This window comes from Haliotis asinina, chromosome 8 (assembly GCF_037392515.1).
Source record: "Haliotis asinina isolate JCU_RB_2024 chromosome 8, JCU_Hal_asi_v2, whole genome shotgun sequence".
Taxonomy (NCBI): domain Eukaryota; kingdom Metazoa; phylum Mollusca; class Gastropoda; order Lepetellida; family Haliotidae; genus Haliotis; species Haliotis asinina.
In genome coordinates, this window is record NC_090287.1 from 9,300,322 (window position 1) to 9,317,542 (window position 17,221).

Here is a 17,221-nt window from a genome sequence, read left to right on the forward strand (position 1 = left end):
GTATATGCCTGTGAACCTTAATGTATTAACTGAAAGCAGTATGTAAACTTTTGCATTCGTATTGAAATGTGTCATAAAAGTAGAATTATGTACATGTATTTCATCTTAAAAGGGTGATGGGGTAGCCCAATGGTTAAAGCGTTGGCTTGTCACGCCGAAGGTCCGGGTTCGATACCTCACATGGGCCCAATGTGTGAAGCCTATTTCTGGTGTCCGTGCTGTTGGTTGAATATTGCTAAATGAGGCGTAAAATCATACTTATTCACTCACTCATCTGGCCAGAGACATGGATGACAACATGTAGTCAGCACTTGCTTGACAAACAGAACCAGTGGTCAGCCTTGGTCAATGCTTGTCATATACATATTTCAGCCCAATCACGGCACTAGCCAGACGCTGTCCTGCAGACACAGGTACAGGCTCCGCCCTGTATGATTAGTGCGATTAGACAGTTCGTTATCACATTGGTTAAAAATATTGGCAAGTCTCCATGCTAATCCCTCCCACCAGTCTATCTACCAGCCCCTAATCGATTATTGTGGATTAGAAATCATTGGCGACCACTACATGCGAGGTGACAGCATCAGCATCAACATCGTTGCTTGTATTTAGAAATATCTCCACCGCCTATATCTGAATCTTGTTCTGTCAAGGCAACAAATACTCCTACCTGACATCAAAGAACTTGTTAATTACTTACATCAGTTCGCCATAGAAGATGTATAAGTAAGTATTGTACAAGTTGATTATTGAGTGTAACTGAAGGAAACTGGCCGACTATGTACCGACGACACAATGGACACGATACCCGAAAAGAACACATCGCAAAAACTGTTTGTTAAACTGATATTGCCGGTACACAAGACAACGTGGACTGCACACCTCTCCGGTTGATATGGTTATACACGTGACACGCGGACGATCACAAGCGATGTATATTTTGTGCTATATATTAGTTATTCTCCTGGCACCAGTGTGTGCGATACACACGGACAATTACCGAGTTCTGACCTCGTGTCCTGGACATATCATGAAGAGTGAGTACATATCCTTGACAATTCGGGATGTAAGTAAGTTGGCCTGTGGGAGTAGATGTTCTGAGAGCGATTCCTGCAAGTCGTTTCAAAATGGATCGTCTTCGAGGATTTGCCGTCTGACATCTCATTACGGTGATTGTTCAAAGATGGAGCCCAGTACAGAAATGATGTTCTACGCAAAGGTACGAGAGTACTTCTGACTTATGGAGTTATATATATGCGTGTACTGTTTCTCTTTATGTTGCCTTTCATAGTTTTCCCGGTCAAAATTGTCCCAGGTATATTTTATAGGGTCTGCCTCAGACTTCCTGCCTTTGACTATACTTGTGTCCATCTTTGTGTATTGTACTTGATCCAAACGCTCCACTATATCTGTACAAAGAGAGAAGTATTATTGATGGATAACACAAATATTAAACCAAATCACTGTCACAAAAATTACCCATAACCGCAGATGCGATCACGAGTGAGGACTCCCTTTAAATTCTCTGGAATTGTTTGAGTGAAATTACACAGTGAGGATTCTCAAATCCCCTAAGGATTTGAAATGTTACATAACTCTAAAGGAGAGAGTTCATTCTGTCAAAACATTTGATTTGTGACACAGCATCCTGAAGGAAACTCTCTTTCTGTGTGGCACCTGTCACTAAACCTGCTAATGACAGAGCCAACCTGGAGTGAAAGTCGGGACGGGAAACAAATGGGCACCCATTGTGTCCCCTTTTATTTTGATCTGCTTGTGCAGGCAAAACAAAGAGACTGCTTTGAATGGCATTTTTTAGGTTGGGAAGTACAATATCGAAGCACGATACAGTACGGGAAGTACGATACAGATTCTTGTACCGTTGTCAAGTATAGAGGTTTATACTTGAGAACGGTTAAATAATCTGTATTGAAACGTTGCACTCACTAATAAAAGAAGTTGTTATCCGCAAATTTTCTTCTCTGTGATAAATCATGCAAACATAGCAAAGAAGTTGAACTAAGCCTCATCTACATCGATATCGTAAAAAAATCGGTTCAGTTTCGTACGATAAATGACCGAGACCAGTGAAATCGTCCCACCAGTAGCATTCAGAGTGACAAATTTTCTCTTATGTCGATCTGTATTAAGTGTTATAAACTTAAGGATGCGGTGAGGTAGCCTAGTGCTTAAAGCGCTCGCTCGTGACGCAGAAGACCCGGGTTCTATTCCCCAGATGTGTACAATATGTGAAACCTATTTGTGGTGTCCAAGCCCCGTAATATTGCAGGACTATTGCTATACGCGACAGACGGTTAAACTAGAGACACTCACCCACTCGCTGTAACTTTAGATAGTGTAGGACCACATTCTTGGTGTTCAAATGATAAATATTTGTTGTACAGTTTGGGGCTGTGCTTGGGAATATCATCAACTTGGTTCTACAGACATGTCTATGAATGTTTAAACTACGTCATGAAGATACATATTTACACGAAATCATTACTTACAACCTAAGGGGGAGAACCAGAAGGCTAGGGGACTAACTGAAATTCAGAATGTTCTGTCTCGGGGAATCTGTCACAGTACGGGTGACACGTGGGCATGCGTTATCTTATTAATGTGTGATGAATGAACGACATCACTTGAGGCCCAATGATCTCATCAGACCTGTAAGATTGCCACTGACAATGACAAGTTGAGTCCCACCATGAGACCCCCAAACCATAACTCTACGTCGGACAACGCACCGTTCACCTCCCCGTCTGTATACCATGCCATCTGAGCCTTCCAGACCTCGTCTATTGTGCAGTAGATCCTGCTATATCTGAGCCTTCCAGACCTCGTCTATTGTGCAGTAGATCCTGCTATGGCTATGTCTGAAACACGTGGGTGACGTATTGCATGGCGCTGGGTCCGGATGTTGTACTTCCTCAGTCGGTTCCGTACAGTCCTGGAATTGACTAGGCCTAGGCCAGGAATGGCCTGAGCAGTCTAGAATTACTTCCTTAGATGGGTCTGCCAAATGTGGCTGCCTTGCCAACGTGACGTGACGCTGTCCGAGACAAAGGTCTTGTGTTATGTTGAAAACGTCTCCATTGTTTATGAGATGAGATCGTGTTTAGAAAGACAATGGACAACGATATCATACAAACAAACATAAGTATGATATGAACATAAAATGGCGAAAAGCGAATCACTAACTATAGTTGTTGCAATATTTTTCATCATTTTTCATGTACACATTGTGGAAATTATTCATTCAGTCGCAAAGAGCTAAGTAGAAAACTTGATTCCATGTCTTCTTCAAGTGCCATCTTTTGTTCGATAACGGTGTTAGAATCTACACCGAGACGTCGCATCCACTGCAAGAAAGAAGTTGTCTATCCATAAAAATCTTCATCCTCCTTGAGATTCAATGGTTGGTGACGTTTTGATAAATGTTCAGAATCCCGCTGCAGTCGTCAAAAACTGGAAAGTTTCCCCTGAATCGCGTGCACATTTTCCCCATCTCTGTGTCCCGTTTAGTCGAAGGTCACTGCAGCGAAGGAGCTTTGTGTCGTGCAAAGTCAAACTGTAGCGCAAATAGGATCGCACAACAGAGAGAAAAATATATGTATACATGATATGGATGCTCAGGCATAAGTATAAAAGAATATATCGTCTTAAACGGCATTCCATTCGTGATGGGCCGTGATTGTCATTGGTAAACTCGGTCATTTGCTCTGTATTCTCTGTTTGTTAGACCAGTGAATGTGAAAATGGCGGTATTCTACAACCTGACTCGAGTTGCCAGTGCGTCAATGGCTACGTGGGTACGAAGTGCGAACGTTTGATGAGAGGTAAGTGTAACAGTCTTGCCATTGTCTCTCCTTTATCGCCACGATATGACTGCAATATTGCCTCGGTGTGACGTCAGATATTATCTCACTCACTCACTCCTTTATAGACCCGCGAAGGTCCAGGGTAGAATAGGCCTTCAGCAACCATACTTGCCATTAAAGGCGTCTATACGGGATCGGGTGGTTAGACTCGCTGACGTGGTTGACACTTGTCAGGGATTATCTTTTATATCTATTGTTCTTTGAAGTGGTACATAATTGTAGCTAAAGTTGGCAAGCTCAGAAACTTGCTTCTTAGCAACTTAACGTGTGCCATCAGTATATTTTTAAATGAACTTTCTAAAATATCTCAAGGTTTCGAAAGATCAGACTTCTCCACCATGTGTCAAGATAAATATTACCATTAAGTCAAATGCTAACAAAACACAGTCTATAGGTAAGCCTAACTTTCTAAAGAACGTTATACCGAAGTAGATATAACTATCAACCATTTCAGAAATTTTTGTGGTTTTTGATGGTTCTTTCCCAAATATTGCTTTTTAAGTTTTGTTTACATTCACTTTAGTCTATAGCCCGTAAATGAGTCCAAACCATCTTGTAGTCCCTTTGACGATTCGTTACTTTCTGTTGTATCATGTGCATATAGTAAAACTACCAACTTAACAAATTTCACTAAAACTTCGTCATCGTTTTAGTTGGCATTTACACCATTACAGTCTGAAATAAGTTACTGAGATTCAACATCATTTATAAAAATGGGAAATAACAATGATGCCAGATTTTCACCCTGTCTGACGCCATTGTTACATGAAAAGTGGTTTGAGAGATCATTATTACTTTGGAATAAGATTCATGTCTATAAACACGTTATTCATAAAGAGAATTCATTTTTAACACGTCTTCGTCAAGCTTTATTGAATGTTTTCCCGGCAGTATGACTCGCTACACGGTTTAGATTTCTTAATATCTGGTGAACTCGTTAATTTACCATGAGCTAGTACTCATTCAAGTGGTGAACTCGTCAGCTGAGACGAGCCCTGAACTGTCAAAACGACTTTAGTTGGAGTTAATTACTTCACACGACACCTGCAAGTCGGCTTTGCGCAACTCTCTGCAGGTCTAGTTTATTCAAATGTCTGCCTGGCGGAAAGCCCTCACTAAAACAGCAAGTCACAGGCAAGGAATGAGGAATGTAAGGTGGGTGTTTTAATGAGGCCATGTAGAAAACCCTTCATGACTTGACAAAAGAAAAGTAAAGTGTAATGAATGAATTAAACTATAGCATACTGTCATGAATAGACAAACAGTCTAGTTCAAAAGGGTGTGCGCAAGAGCAAGTTAGTCATTTCATCTTGCATAGACTATAAAACACTGAATGCAGTTGAATTTCAAAGAGCCCGCGCTCGGCAGAGCATACGATTTGAAACTATTGTTAACAAGATGTAAAGAAGGCGCTAAAGGTTGAAATTATATTTCATGCTAGCTTTTCCTTTTGCATGGAACCTTATAAATTGTACAGTTTGACTTTAAACTGTGTAAACTAAAATATGTATACAGTTTTAGTTCTATTTTTGGGGTGGGTGATGGGTGGTGTTTGCATGCGCCAATGTCCTTTGACACTGCTGCCTCTGGACACCAGTGGTGAAGATCATCAAGGATTATTTACATGTGTGTATTGCAATACCAGATTAAAATATAAATCGCATTTTTAACGCATAGCCAAAGGTGTGCTGTGAAAAAAAGAGCGCCCTCTAAGATTCCCTCCTGCAACTGTAAGACAGCATAAACTCTACGGTAATGTAGCCTTACAAACAGTTTCACTCTCACCAGCAAACAGATTGGACGTGAACAACAAGGAGAGAGAGCCAAAGATGAGACTTGACCCAAGAGACATATAAAACCACGTTGAGAAAATCACTACGGAGAAAAAAAACACACAAGTACCCCAGAAAGCCACCGTAGAAGACAGGTAACAGGTAAAATGAAAACAGTGACAGCCCAGAGGGAACAGAAGCCAACACTCTAACCTATGAAAATGCAAGATACGTCAGAGATGCAAGCTGTAGTGAATCGGGCTGCTTTGAAACGAGCGAACACCGACTTGAAACGTCAGAGATGCAAGCTGTAGTGAATCGGGCTGCTTTGAAACGAGTGAACACCGACTTGAAACGTCAGAGATGCAAGCTGTAGTGAATCGGGCTGCTTTGAAACGAGTGAACACCGACTTGAAACGTCAGAGATGCAAGCTGTAGTGAATCGGGCTGCTTTGAAACGAGTGAACACCGACTTGAAACGTCAGAGATGCAAGCTGTAGTGAATCGGGCTGCTTTGAAACGAGTGAAAACCGACTTGAAACGTCAGAGATGCAAGCTGTAGTGAATCGGGCTGCTTTGAAACGAGTGAACACCGACTTGAAACGTCAGAGATGCAAGCTGTAGTGAATCGGGCTGCTTTGAAACGAGTGAACACCGACTTGAAACGTCAGAGATGCAAGCTGTAGTGAATCGGGCTGCTTTGAAACGAGTGAAAACCGACTTGAAACGTCAGAGATGCAAGCTGTAGTGAATCGGGCTGCTTTGAAACGAGTGAACACCGACTTGAAACGTCAGAGATGCAAGCTGTAGTGAATCGGGCTGCTTTGAAACGAGTGAAAACCGACTTGAAACGTCAGAGATGCAAGCTGTAGTGAATCGGGCTGCTTTGAAACGAGTGAAAACCGACTTGAATCGTCAGAGATGCAAGCTGTAGTGAATCGGGCTGCTTTGAAACGAGTGAACACTGACTTGAAACGTCAGAGATGCAAGCTGTAGTGAATCGGGCTGCTTTGAAACGAGTGAAAACCGACTTGAAACGTCAGAGATGCAAGCTGTAGTGAATCGGGCTGCTTTGAAACGAGTGAAAACCGACTTGAAACGTCAGAGATGCAAGCTGTAGTGAATCGGGCTGCTTTGAAACGAGTGAAAACCGACTTGAAACGTCAACAGTATAAAAGAAAGCTTGAACCCCTGTAATCTGAACACTTGTATAGGATCATGGTGGGAGTGATTATCTGTCTGGACTGTGGGAAGAGGTTCACATGAAAAGATAATCTACAGAGACATTGGAAGCAGATGCACGCTCCAAATATACCTCCTCCACTGAATAACGACAGAACAGAAGTTTATTTCCGTAAATCATACAACATGACATAGAGAACACACAGTCATTTACATTACAGTAACATGTGATGAGATATATTGATTACAGTTGTATAAAAGACTTATAGCAGTTTTAGCGAAAAGGGATAGTTTCAATACTAGTGGGCTATAATCTGATTGAGTGACATACATTTGTCCACAGGTGGGTTACTACAAAAATAAGAGTATCTCCTTACGTTCAGCATCAAGTTGTGTTCATGATAAACTAATATGAAATCATAACAAATAACATTATTTTCACACACAGTACATGTTTTGTTTCCTAGATCCACATTAAACCATCATCCCGTTTCAATTGGTAATATATGATTAGAAGTTCTTAATTTTGTTAACCAGATACGAACATTTGGTGGGAGGTCTAAAAGACAGGGTTCTAAGGTGAGTTTTACATAAATGATAATATTTTCTTTTAGATGCATTTGAGCATCTGCGTACTATGATTGTTTGATCTGGTCAATTAATGAAGTTTTGACATAAAGTTTCAAGCAGTGGATGGTAGGAAACTTTTGTGATTTCCAAATAGAAGGCATTTGAAGAATACTTTTGACTGCTTATAGTTAGCTGATCGAAATCAGCATTCTGGGGAGATGATCTGAATTTCATAACGTTATAAACAATGTGGGGAAATTTACTATACTACCCACAAAAAGGAACTGTGCATTGTCAAAATATCATCCCAGTTGATAAGTATAATAACAATGTCAAAAATACAGTATGGTTCAAAATTATTGAGAATAGCTAAAGCATTTCATATTATTAAACGAGAACAAATCAGATAAAATTGAATGTATTGTGAAAGTGAACTGACCTTTTCATGTTGTGTAGGTAACAATTTAATATTTTATCAAGTCTCCTTGAGCCTCACGGCACAGTCTAAGACGGGTAGGCATACTTCCTATCAGAGAGGTTAGTGTCTCGTGAGTTATGCTGTCCCAGTATCGGACCACTTCTCTCTTCATGTCTTCAATTTTTGTCAACCCCTTTTGATTCACACATTCCTTCATCATCCCCCAAATGTTCTCAATGGGATTTAAGTCAGGACTATATGCAGGAAATGGTAATGCAGTCACATTTTTCTCCTGAAACCACTGCTTGGCATGTTTTGCGGTGTGTTTAGGATCATAATCTTGCTGCAAAATCCAGTCATTTCGATAAAACACATGTGCACGTGGAAGGAGAAAATGATCTAATATGTTAGTGTAGCGTTGACTTGTCAGATTTCCCTCAAACACACACAGCGGGATCGTTCCTAATAAGGATATCCCTCCCCATACATGAAACTTTGGGCTGTATTTAGGTCGTCGATACAACGGTGCTGACGCAGACTTTGTCCATATTTTCACATTATTGGGATATACCCATATTGAGCTTTCATCAGTAAAAATCACATTTTCCCAGTCAAAGTTTGCATGTGCCAAACACCACTCAACACGCCTGTCTTTATGTTCTTGTTTCATGAGAGGAGAAGGAATTCCAGTCTTTTTCTCCCATCCAAGATCAATCAAATTTCTTCTAACTGTAGATTTTGATGCAACTGTTGATCCCCTTTCTATCATTTCATACCTGATGTTGGAGATGCTTGCCCTTTGCTTTTAAGACGCTAAAAGTCCCAGCCGGACGCGATCTGAGAAGTCCAATTTTATGGGTCTCCCTGCTCCTTTCTGGTGCCCAAAATCCTTTCCCTCTTTAAAATTCTTCCTAATCCTTTACACAGTAGAAAGAGGAGTTCCTGTTCTCTCTGCCAATGTATTTACATCATCAATTCCTTGATTACACAACTCAAAAATCAACCTTCTTTTATCTTCAGCAGACATTATTGACAGTGCTGAGGAAAATGACGTCTGCTACAAATTCAGGGGAGGTAACTCTAATTGTACTATACTGAGTAGGCCAAGATGAGTTACCTCCCTTATACCATTACTTAGTTTTAAGTATCAGTGAATCAGTTGAGGTGTTAGGATAGCTCAAAGTAAGAAGAAAAATTCTCAATAATTATGAACCAGACTATACATATAAACTTAATTGGAGGGGATCATGAGACCATAACAAGTTGGGAGAATTTCAACTGAAAAGTCAATCATAATGACGTCCCGAGTCCACGAGCGGGACAGGAATCAAACGACCATGTCACAAGCTCAATAACGGGTATGTCCACCATCGGCAGTGAGAACAGCAGTGCATCGATGACACGCAGAGCCAATTAAATGTGCAAGGAAGGCTTGTGGGATGTCACGCCACATTCTCTCAAGTTCTGTTGCAAGGTCAAGGACGTCATCTTGCGGATAAGGAAGACGGCGTGGACGTCGATTGACCTTGTCTCACACATGCTCCATGGAGTTGCGTAGCGTAGAGAATATGACCAGTCTTCACTTGAGTAATTATGAAACATGGGGTAGGAAACGTGAGTGCACAACCAAATGAGGACATGGGAGTGTACCTTTGATGGTGGTGATATTTCATTTTGACATATTTTTCGATCCGAAGCGAGGGAAGTACGTTGCCAACCTTTTCCACTTTGAATGTTCTTCGAAAGTTTTGAACATGTTTAAAACATTTACAGCATGTTACAAGAATTGACCCGAACAGTTGGAATGCATTACTGTAAGAAGTTTTAGAATTCACTTCGAATTTCCAGGAATCTCAGAAATTCAGACAGCATTTCGACTCATTACGGCTCAAGTGTGATAGAGGTGTTAGGCCTTTTGGCAAGTCAAAACATTGATAACAGAACAGTCTCGTTTCCTGTTTACTGGGTTCCGTCCTGTTGCACAAGTTAGTGCGATAACCAGTCCAGTTTTGTTTAGACTAATTCTTTAAAGTGGATGCATGATTATTAATCAGTATGATTTGAAACGTCTAAGCACTTGTGTACTGCAACACCACTGCGCTCATTCTAATCCATGCAGACACGCCGTATATCATGCTCTGTCGCACAGCAAGCTTTGACAAACGGAAATCTGGAAATCGTGGAAATCTCAAAACGAGGCTCTGCCGCAAGAAAACGTTGGCCGTCTGGTATAAATTGACACTTTAACAATTTCATTGTGCATTACAGAACTACATTGAATAAACGCGAAAAAAACACATGTAACCAGTGAGCCAGATGCATTGTGAATCATGTTATGGCGTCATCATACAGGGTCAGTCTGTGATTTCTTAGTCAAGATGTGATGCCTACACCTCGCCATAAATGATAGAAATACGGTGTTAATAAAGTTTAAAGTTAAAATGCGTTTTTAACATTTTCTTGTGAAACAAGGCATTGGAATGAAGTGTAACCAGAGTTGTTTGTGATGTCTATTTTCACTTTCACAGGAGATCGACTGAAAATTAGGCCTTTGAATAGGTTATTGAGATTCATGTTTTGGCATGTTATTTGAAAGGGGTCCCCCCTAGAGTGAATTCGTTAACAAACAACAATTCGATTTCAGCTCACTTGAAAGTAGGAAATAACCTACCAGCTAGTGTATATCTGGTGATTGTTAAAACACTTGGACGTGCGAGCGCTGGACACCTCCACAAAACTAATTCAACCGAGGATAATCTACAACATAGTCTCCCTGATACTACTGATGGCGAAGGTGTTCACTTCATTTCAGAACTGACAGAACTGACATTGGCGAAAACAATTCAGTGTATTGTACTTTATATACATTATCGAAAATGGCTGTATTCAGCGTCTAATAGTCAAAGCAGGCTGAAATGACTAAGCACCCTTTTGAACTAGACTGTCTATATACTCATGACAGTATGCTATACATAAATTTATATATTACTCTTTACTTTTGTTTCATCAAGTCATTTAGTGTTTTCTGTGTGAACCACCTTTCATTCCGGCTGCATTCAGTGCTGTAGTCAGTGCAGGGTGAAATGACTACCTTATACTCGCGAGCACCCGATTAAACTAGACTATGTATTCATGACAGTGCGCTTTATAATGTATTCATCATACATGTACTTTACTTTTGTTTTCTCAAGTCATGAAGGGTTTTCTACATGGCAGCATTAAAACACTCACCTTCATTCCCCTTTCCTGGCCTGTGACGTGCTGTTTACGCACAAGTCATCCAATCTGATCACGTGACTTGGATTAACCAGTGAATTTTCCTTAACCTTTCCTCCACCTTCTCACCACCAAAACCTCCTGGCGACCCTTACACCACTTTTCACGTTGTATATGGTTCTGAATACAGATCGTCAGAGAAGATTGAAATACTAGTTAAATCACCTGACATTCCATTGGTTACACGATAAACTGATTAGTGTTCTAGAAGCAACTTTAGTCTTTTTTGTATGATATTCTGAATTAATTACTCCTAAGTTAGAAGTGCTGTTCGAGTGATCAAATGGTCGGTCAATCACGTTACATACTAGCTGTGACGGGGTCTTCGTACTGTATTAAGTCCCCGTATGTGACAGTATACAACGTCCATGCATTTTAGCGGTACATGGCCCTGTGCACTTATCGATATCCATAAAACAAGAAACATCGAAATAAACTTCAGGGAGCGTGTTTCTTATTTTTCTTTCACTTGTACAGTTTTGCGTCACATTCGTTGCTTAGATGAGTTTATTGGTGGGGGTTACAATTTCAATCGATTTTTGATCGATTTCTGAGCTCCTATTATCGAGTTATAAACAGCACTGGAATTGGTACGCAAGAAAAGTAAGTGGTGCATTATAGAGCAATCGATTCTTTTGTAATGGGAGAAAGTGTTTAGAACCACCTATGCTTTACCTAACATGATTCCAGCATAACAGACACACCCATACAATCAGTTTCCGAGTTTCCAATGGCACATTCTATTAAATCTTTTGAAGGAAAGGAATCATGTTAAGAAACCTAAATACTTCCGAAAAATTACTGGAAACATTTTGGAGCAAAAATGCGGCAATAGAATTTAATAGTGATTTTCAATTTCCACGAATTCCTATTTAAGGGGTCTTAACCCAGAGATTTGGGGGGGACACCATTGGCTCAAACACCCTCCATCGAAAGTTGGTGTAATATGTTATGCACTTTTCACATGACTCAGGGGGGTAACGTGTGTTAATGAACGGGCACAGGATCCCTCATTGCTGAACCACTTCAAGTAGAGAGAACCACCTTATATATACTAGGCTAAAAGATTTCTTAGGGGTTTTTTTTGTCCCGGATATCGACTTGCGCCAAACCCGAAGGCCAAACCCACCAATATTAAGACATAAGAAATAGGCCTCACACGTTGTACCCATGTGGGAAGTCGAACACGGGTCTTCGGTGTGACGAGCGAACGCTTTATCCACTGGGCTACCCCACCGTTGTATCTTCATCATAAATATAGGTCGTCTTATGTTAAAATTGAAAAAGTGAAAAAAACAAAAACATAAAAAACTCACAAGTAATCTTTTCCTGTTAATGTTCAAAAACCACCTGTCGGGCCCTTCACGCCTTTGGAGAATTGGTCTTGCTTACTGTCGAAAATGACCTGGTTGCGCCCATGCAATCGGCGAAAAAACGGGACGAATGTTAAGGAAGGAAACTAAACCAAAAGTAATAAGAATCCACGACGTTTATGGTTTGTACACCTTGCTACACTCTTACATAAACTCAGGCTGCAATACAAAGTGTACATAACTGTCTCTCCTCCCAGCTCCAAAAGTATGGCTCCGTTGCGTGTCTTAAAGACTCAACTCTGTTTATGGTTCCATGAACTCCCAGTCACGTAAACAGAATACATCGACCACGTGTTACTCTTCTGTGTAGTAAATCGGTTATTGAACATGGCCACTAATTTTGGTTCGGATATATTTATATATTCTGAAGGACTGATCGTGTCTCCACATTGATGTTGTCAAGGTGGCCGATCAAACTCCGATAACGATGTATTTGTCACTGCTTTTATATTGCATTGAAGGTTTACACTACGCTCCCTCTACATCCTTGAATAGGGCCCTTTATAACCTTCCTGTTGTACAGGCATGCGTAAACATTTTGCAAACTGTGCCCGATGTATTGAAGCATTGTATAGTGCTGGTGGCCTCAACGGTAGGGTCCACGTTGCACGGTGCATAATTGGTCGAAGGACTCGCTGGGACCAGTCCATCACTTGATTTGTAGATATACAATTGCTCTCGGAATAGTTCCGGCCACTTTGTGTGGTGATTGGAAACGACGTTTACAGGGCATCTTCCTTGAGTGGCATATAGAAGCACGCATGTTTGGTAACGGTGTCAGTATGGTTACCGAAACGTCCTATCTATTGCAATGAAGCAGTAGGCACAAATTCGCATTTGTATTAACGGGTGGCGGGTGGTTACGGTGAATAATTTGCCTTGACAAAAGGTGTAAGAAATCCCCTCAGAACCAGTAAAACACTTAGAAGTCTGATATTTTCCATAATTTGTGTTCAGCAAAAAGGCAAAGGCAAGACAAGATACAAAAGATTCACAAAAGAGGTTTCATGTACAATGCAACTGAATCAAATCTAAAGTAATGGGTCACAAATATAATGTCAACTCAAGTCTTGGTGGTTATGAAGGTCAAGCGTTGACGGAGGCAGGTTGATATAGTCCAGTTAATCTTTCTGTGTCCGGTCTTAGCACACCAACTAGCCTTTATATCCATAGTCATTGATTCAAGAACTTTCGAGCACTTTGCGACTATCGCCATCAACGTAGAAGCTTGTAGTAGTCTCCCGGAAGTAGGCACAACTAGTCAAAACATTTCGTCAAGAGGAGGTAAGTTTAAACTCTAAAGCGCTACCTTAAAGCCTGCTGCCAAAATACGAAAAGTGATGAACATTTATTGATACGAAATGAGACCCATTACAACAATCACGCAAAACTTTAAACATTGTGACCCAAATAATATTTTTTGGCATTACTGAATTAATAATACAATTTACAGAAAATACACTCTCGAAACAGTGTGTGTGTGTGTGATGGAGAGAGAGTGTGTGAGTGTGTGTGTGTAGGGGGGGGGGGGGGGGGGTCTAGGCAGCGGGGAGTTAAGGAGTTCGATCCCCCGAACGCCCCTCTGAGTCCGCCAATCATATACATGTGTAACGATATGGCTCTGGGTGGCCTGGGAGTAGATTTGACCGTTATACTAATGATGCCAAAGCCATTCGTGTCAATCACACGAAATCATACATGTATTTCATTCATGACTGCAAAGTAACCAGTAGCCCAAACTGACATCCGTTGTTGTCTAAGTTTATGATGAGTTTGGGGTGTAGGGTTATGAGCCACGAATAGTGAATTTATGGAGACCAGTGAGATTCCTCATCTAGTGTGAGTCATACGCGTCATAGGGGCGGTGGACTAGTGGCTAAAGCGTTCGCTCGTCACGCCGAAGACTTGGGACTTGGACACGTGTGAACATTTGCTGTCTACATATATTTGAGACCGGCCAGATGTTTGTAAAATCTACACGGCCCATAGGGTTAACTTAAGACAAAAAAGAATTTGTCTTAAAAAGCTGACCGACAAATAGAAGACTCAGGGAATTTCTATTTATCGTTGCTGGGAATCGCCCCTTAAAGGGAAATTAGCGATTACTAACCTTGGGCCCATGCTATTCATAGGTGACTGGGATCGGATGGTTAGACTCTTATTGCTCATGATATCAATCACACTGTCGGTTATCAAATATACCCCATCACACTGTCGGTTACAAAATATACCCCATCGCACTGTCGGTTATAAAATATACCCCATCGCACTGCCGGTTATCGAATATATCAACTGCCCATTGCTTTTGACCCCGGAATCACCACTCCTTTGACACTGAACCATTGAAACATTAAGAAATTATACGGATTATTTGAATAGATAATGCTTCACATACTCAAGCTGTTCCCCAAATTAGTTAACTGCATACATGTAGTATTTCAAGGTTTTAAATTTTAATGTAAATTAATCATGTTTGACCTAGGTCGTGCCGTCATAAATACCAGGACGTATTGTATCATAAGTAGTTCTTCCCTCCTGTCCAGGCTGTTGTTATAGCTGGTGTTATTTCAGATTGCAGTGAAGGGTATATTTCTGGATTTGGCTACCCCGACGGCTACTACAGCATCCAGCCAACGTCTTCATCTACGCCGTTTACGGTGAGATGTGTCATGGCACACGGGGGAAGAACAATTATCCAATACCGCATGGAGACACCAATTGCCACTCTCGACTTCAACCGGAGTTGGGCTGAATATCGTGACGGTTTCGGGTTGATCAACAAAGATCACTGGCTGGGGCTCGAGAAAATGTATCACATTTGTAAACCTCGGATCCTTACACTGAAGGTTGAAATGAAATTTGCTGATTATTCATTCAAGCAACAGTTCTACTACAACTTCTATCTTTCAGGAGAGGCCGACGGTTATCGTATGCACTTTTCGCAAACACGTGGCAACAGCAGGGTGTCATTAGGAGATTGTTTAACTCCGCTAAACGGTTCTGCGTTCAGCACATATGACAGGGACAACGACAATGATGCCGGAGGTTGTGCAGCCAGATACGAAAGCGGATTTTGATTTGACGCATGCGCAGAATGTAACCCCAATGGTCGCCTGCTTCGTCCACTGGACGAGAAACGAACTAATGTTTCGTCAGAGGTGTCCTGGACACATGACCTTGGGGTCAAGGTACCCCACAGAATGATAATGTGGTTATCAGTGTGATTTCAGACAAATAAAAACAAGATTTTCGTATAGTCTGACTTTAAAAATGTAAAGGTGCGAGCAATAAAAAACATCTGGAAGCCGGATACCTAAAAAGGGCACACATCGAAGAAATGTTTGTGTCCAGTCTGGGTTTACTCAAAGTTCAAGATCTTTTGTCATTCCTCTAGGTGCCTAGACCTGTTGATAGTGTCTGCAGTTGATCTTAACGCAGATAGATGTCGTATCAGAATACGTTTCCATAAGACTGAAAACTGTTTAATGTCTTCCCTCGAAATCTATGATATACATCTGCCAAACCAGGGCGATGGCTGATGTCAGGCTGAACGACAAGATGAATACGTCTTTATTTTCAGGTTGAGTTTTTCACTTTCTTTTTTTTTTAAATTAGGGACAGCCTCTACTATGATAATATCTATTGTTTACACGAAATGATGGCATTGATGGACATTGTAGGGATTAATGCAACATGGAACTCGCAGACCATTCACCTCCAGTTCTCGTTTGAACGTTAACATAATGCAATGGTACACCATTGTGTGGAACTGGCTCCAATGTTTCACATTGGTGCTCAGCAAAAGCCCCAACCTAAAATACGCAAACTATCAAAATTCGAAACTAGAACTTTTAAACATAAAATGTTCCCACAGGCATATATGCCCAAAGTTCTCTGTCGCCTGAACGCCTCGGGTTTCATTCTGTCGTATTATAAAATTAGATCATCCTCGCTACCGCAAAACAGGATCTGAGTTACGGGTCACCTAAGAACAACCTTAGTCAAACTTTGACAAAAACAGTGAAATGACAAAAAAGAATTCAATATTAGCCTATTACAAAGCAGCCTTCTCAAGATATAAGGCGCTAAATGTTTATTTATTTATACACGGCGTTTCTGGGATAATGCCTTCCCTTTCATCAGGTGAATAGTTACAGAGTTATATATAGTATGTACGAGAGGTCACAGAGTCGGTTTTACAAAGGTATTACAAGAAGACACAGAGTTGTATCTACAGTAGATTAGCGAGGGAATGAAGTTAAACTAGGGTATACAGTACATGATGTTTGTACAACATGTTTACATAGAGTGAATGACCATACATGAAGCCAGTAACGTATACAGTAATGGAAATTGGGATGTGCAATAATATTCGACTGTGATACACAGCATATTTAGGTAAACACCATTGTTCAACGAAATCAGTTAATGCACCAGGTTGTGGGAAGGCAGACACCCTGGTCCTATTCAGCTCAGATCTAGCACGTTTGATGTGAGTGGCTTCCATTTATTTCAGTTTACGCCAGGTGGTAATGTTCATGGCTAAGATTTTTGTGTGTTGGTAGCTGATGGTGTGGTATTACTCTCTCATTTTATGAAATACTGTTCAAACATTCACTGGAACATCCACTCAATATTTCACGAACGAGGTAAGTTACCGCTTGTCTGTAAACCCTGTCGAAACAGACGTAAAATACTTTCATGTTTCCGGTTACTTTTTTTAAACGAGAAAACGTGTTGTGTCAT

The 17,221-nt window shown here is 40.9% G+C and overlaps 1 protein-coding gene across 1 annotated transcript; it reads left to right on the forward strand.

The window, feature by feature from the left end:
- The first annotated feature begins 1,145 nt into the window (after positions 1-1,145).
- LOC137294625 (fibrinogen-like protein 1) lies at positions 1,146-15,641 on the forward strand. The gene is made up of 3 exons (XM_067825684.1): positions 1,146-1,219; positions 3,746-3,842; positions 15,047-15,641. Exons 1-3 carry the CDS (start codon positions 1,184-1,186, stop codon positions 15,550-15,552), a joined length of 639 nt encoding a protein of 212 aa, XP_067681785.1. The 5' UTR covers positions 1,146-1,183; the 3' UTR covers positions 15,553-15,641.
- The last annotated feature ends 1,580 nt before the right edge of the window (positions 15,642-17,221 follow it).

What these genes read in the sequence shown, in the direction of transcription:
- LOC137294625 (XM_067825684.1), top strand. Translation starts at nt 1,184, where the DNA reads ATGGAGCCCAGTACAGAAATGATGTTCTACGCAAAG. An exon ending in AAATGATGTTCTACGCAAAG is followed by an intron (nt 1,220 to 3,745) that starts GTACGAGAGTAC and finishes TCTGTTTGTTAG; the next exon opens with ACCAGTGAATGTGAAAATGG. An exon ending in GTGCGAACGTTTGATGAGAG is followed by an intron (nt 3,843 to 15,046) that starts GTAAGTGTAACA and finishes GTGTTATTTCAG; the next exon opens with ATTGCAGTGAAGGGTATATT.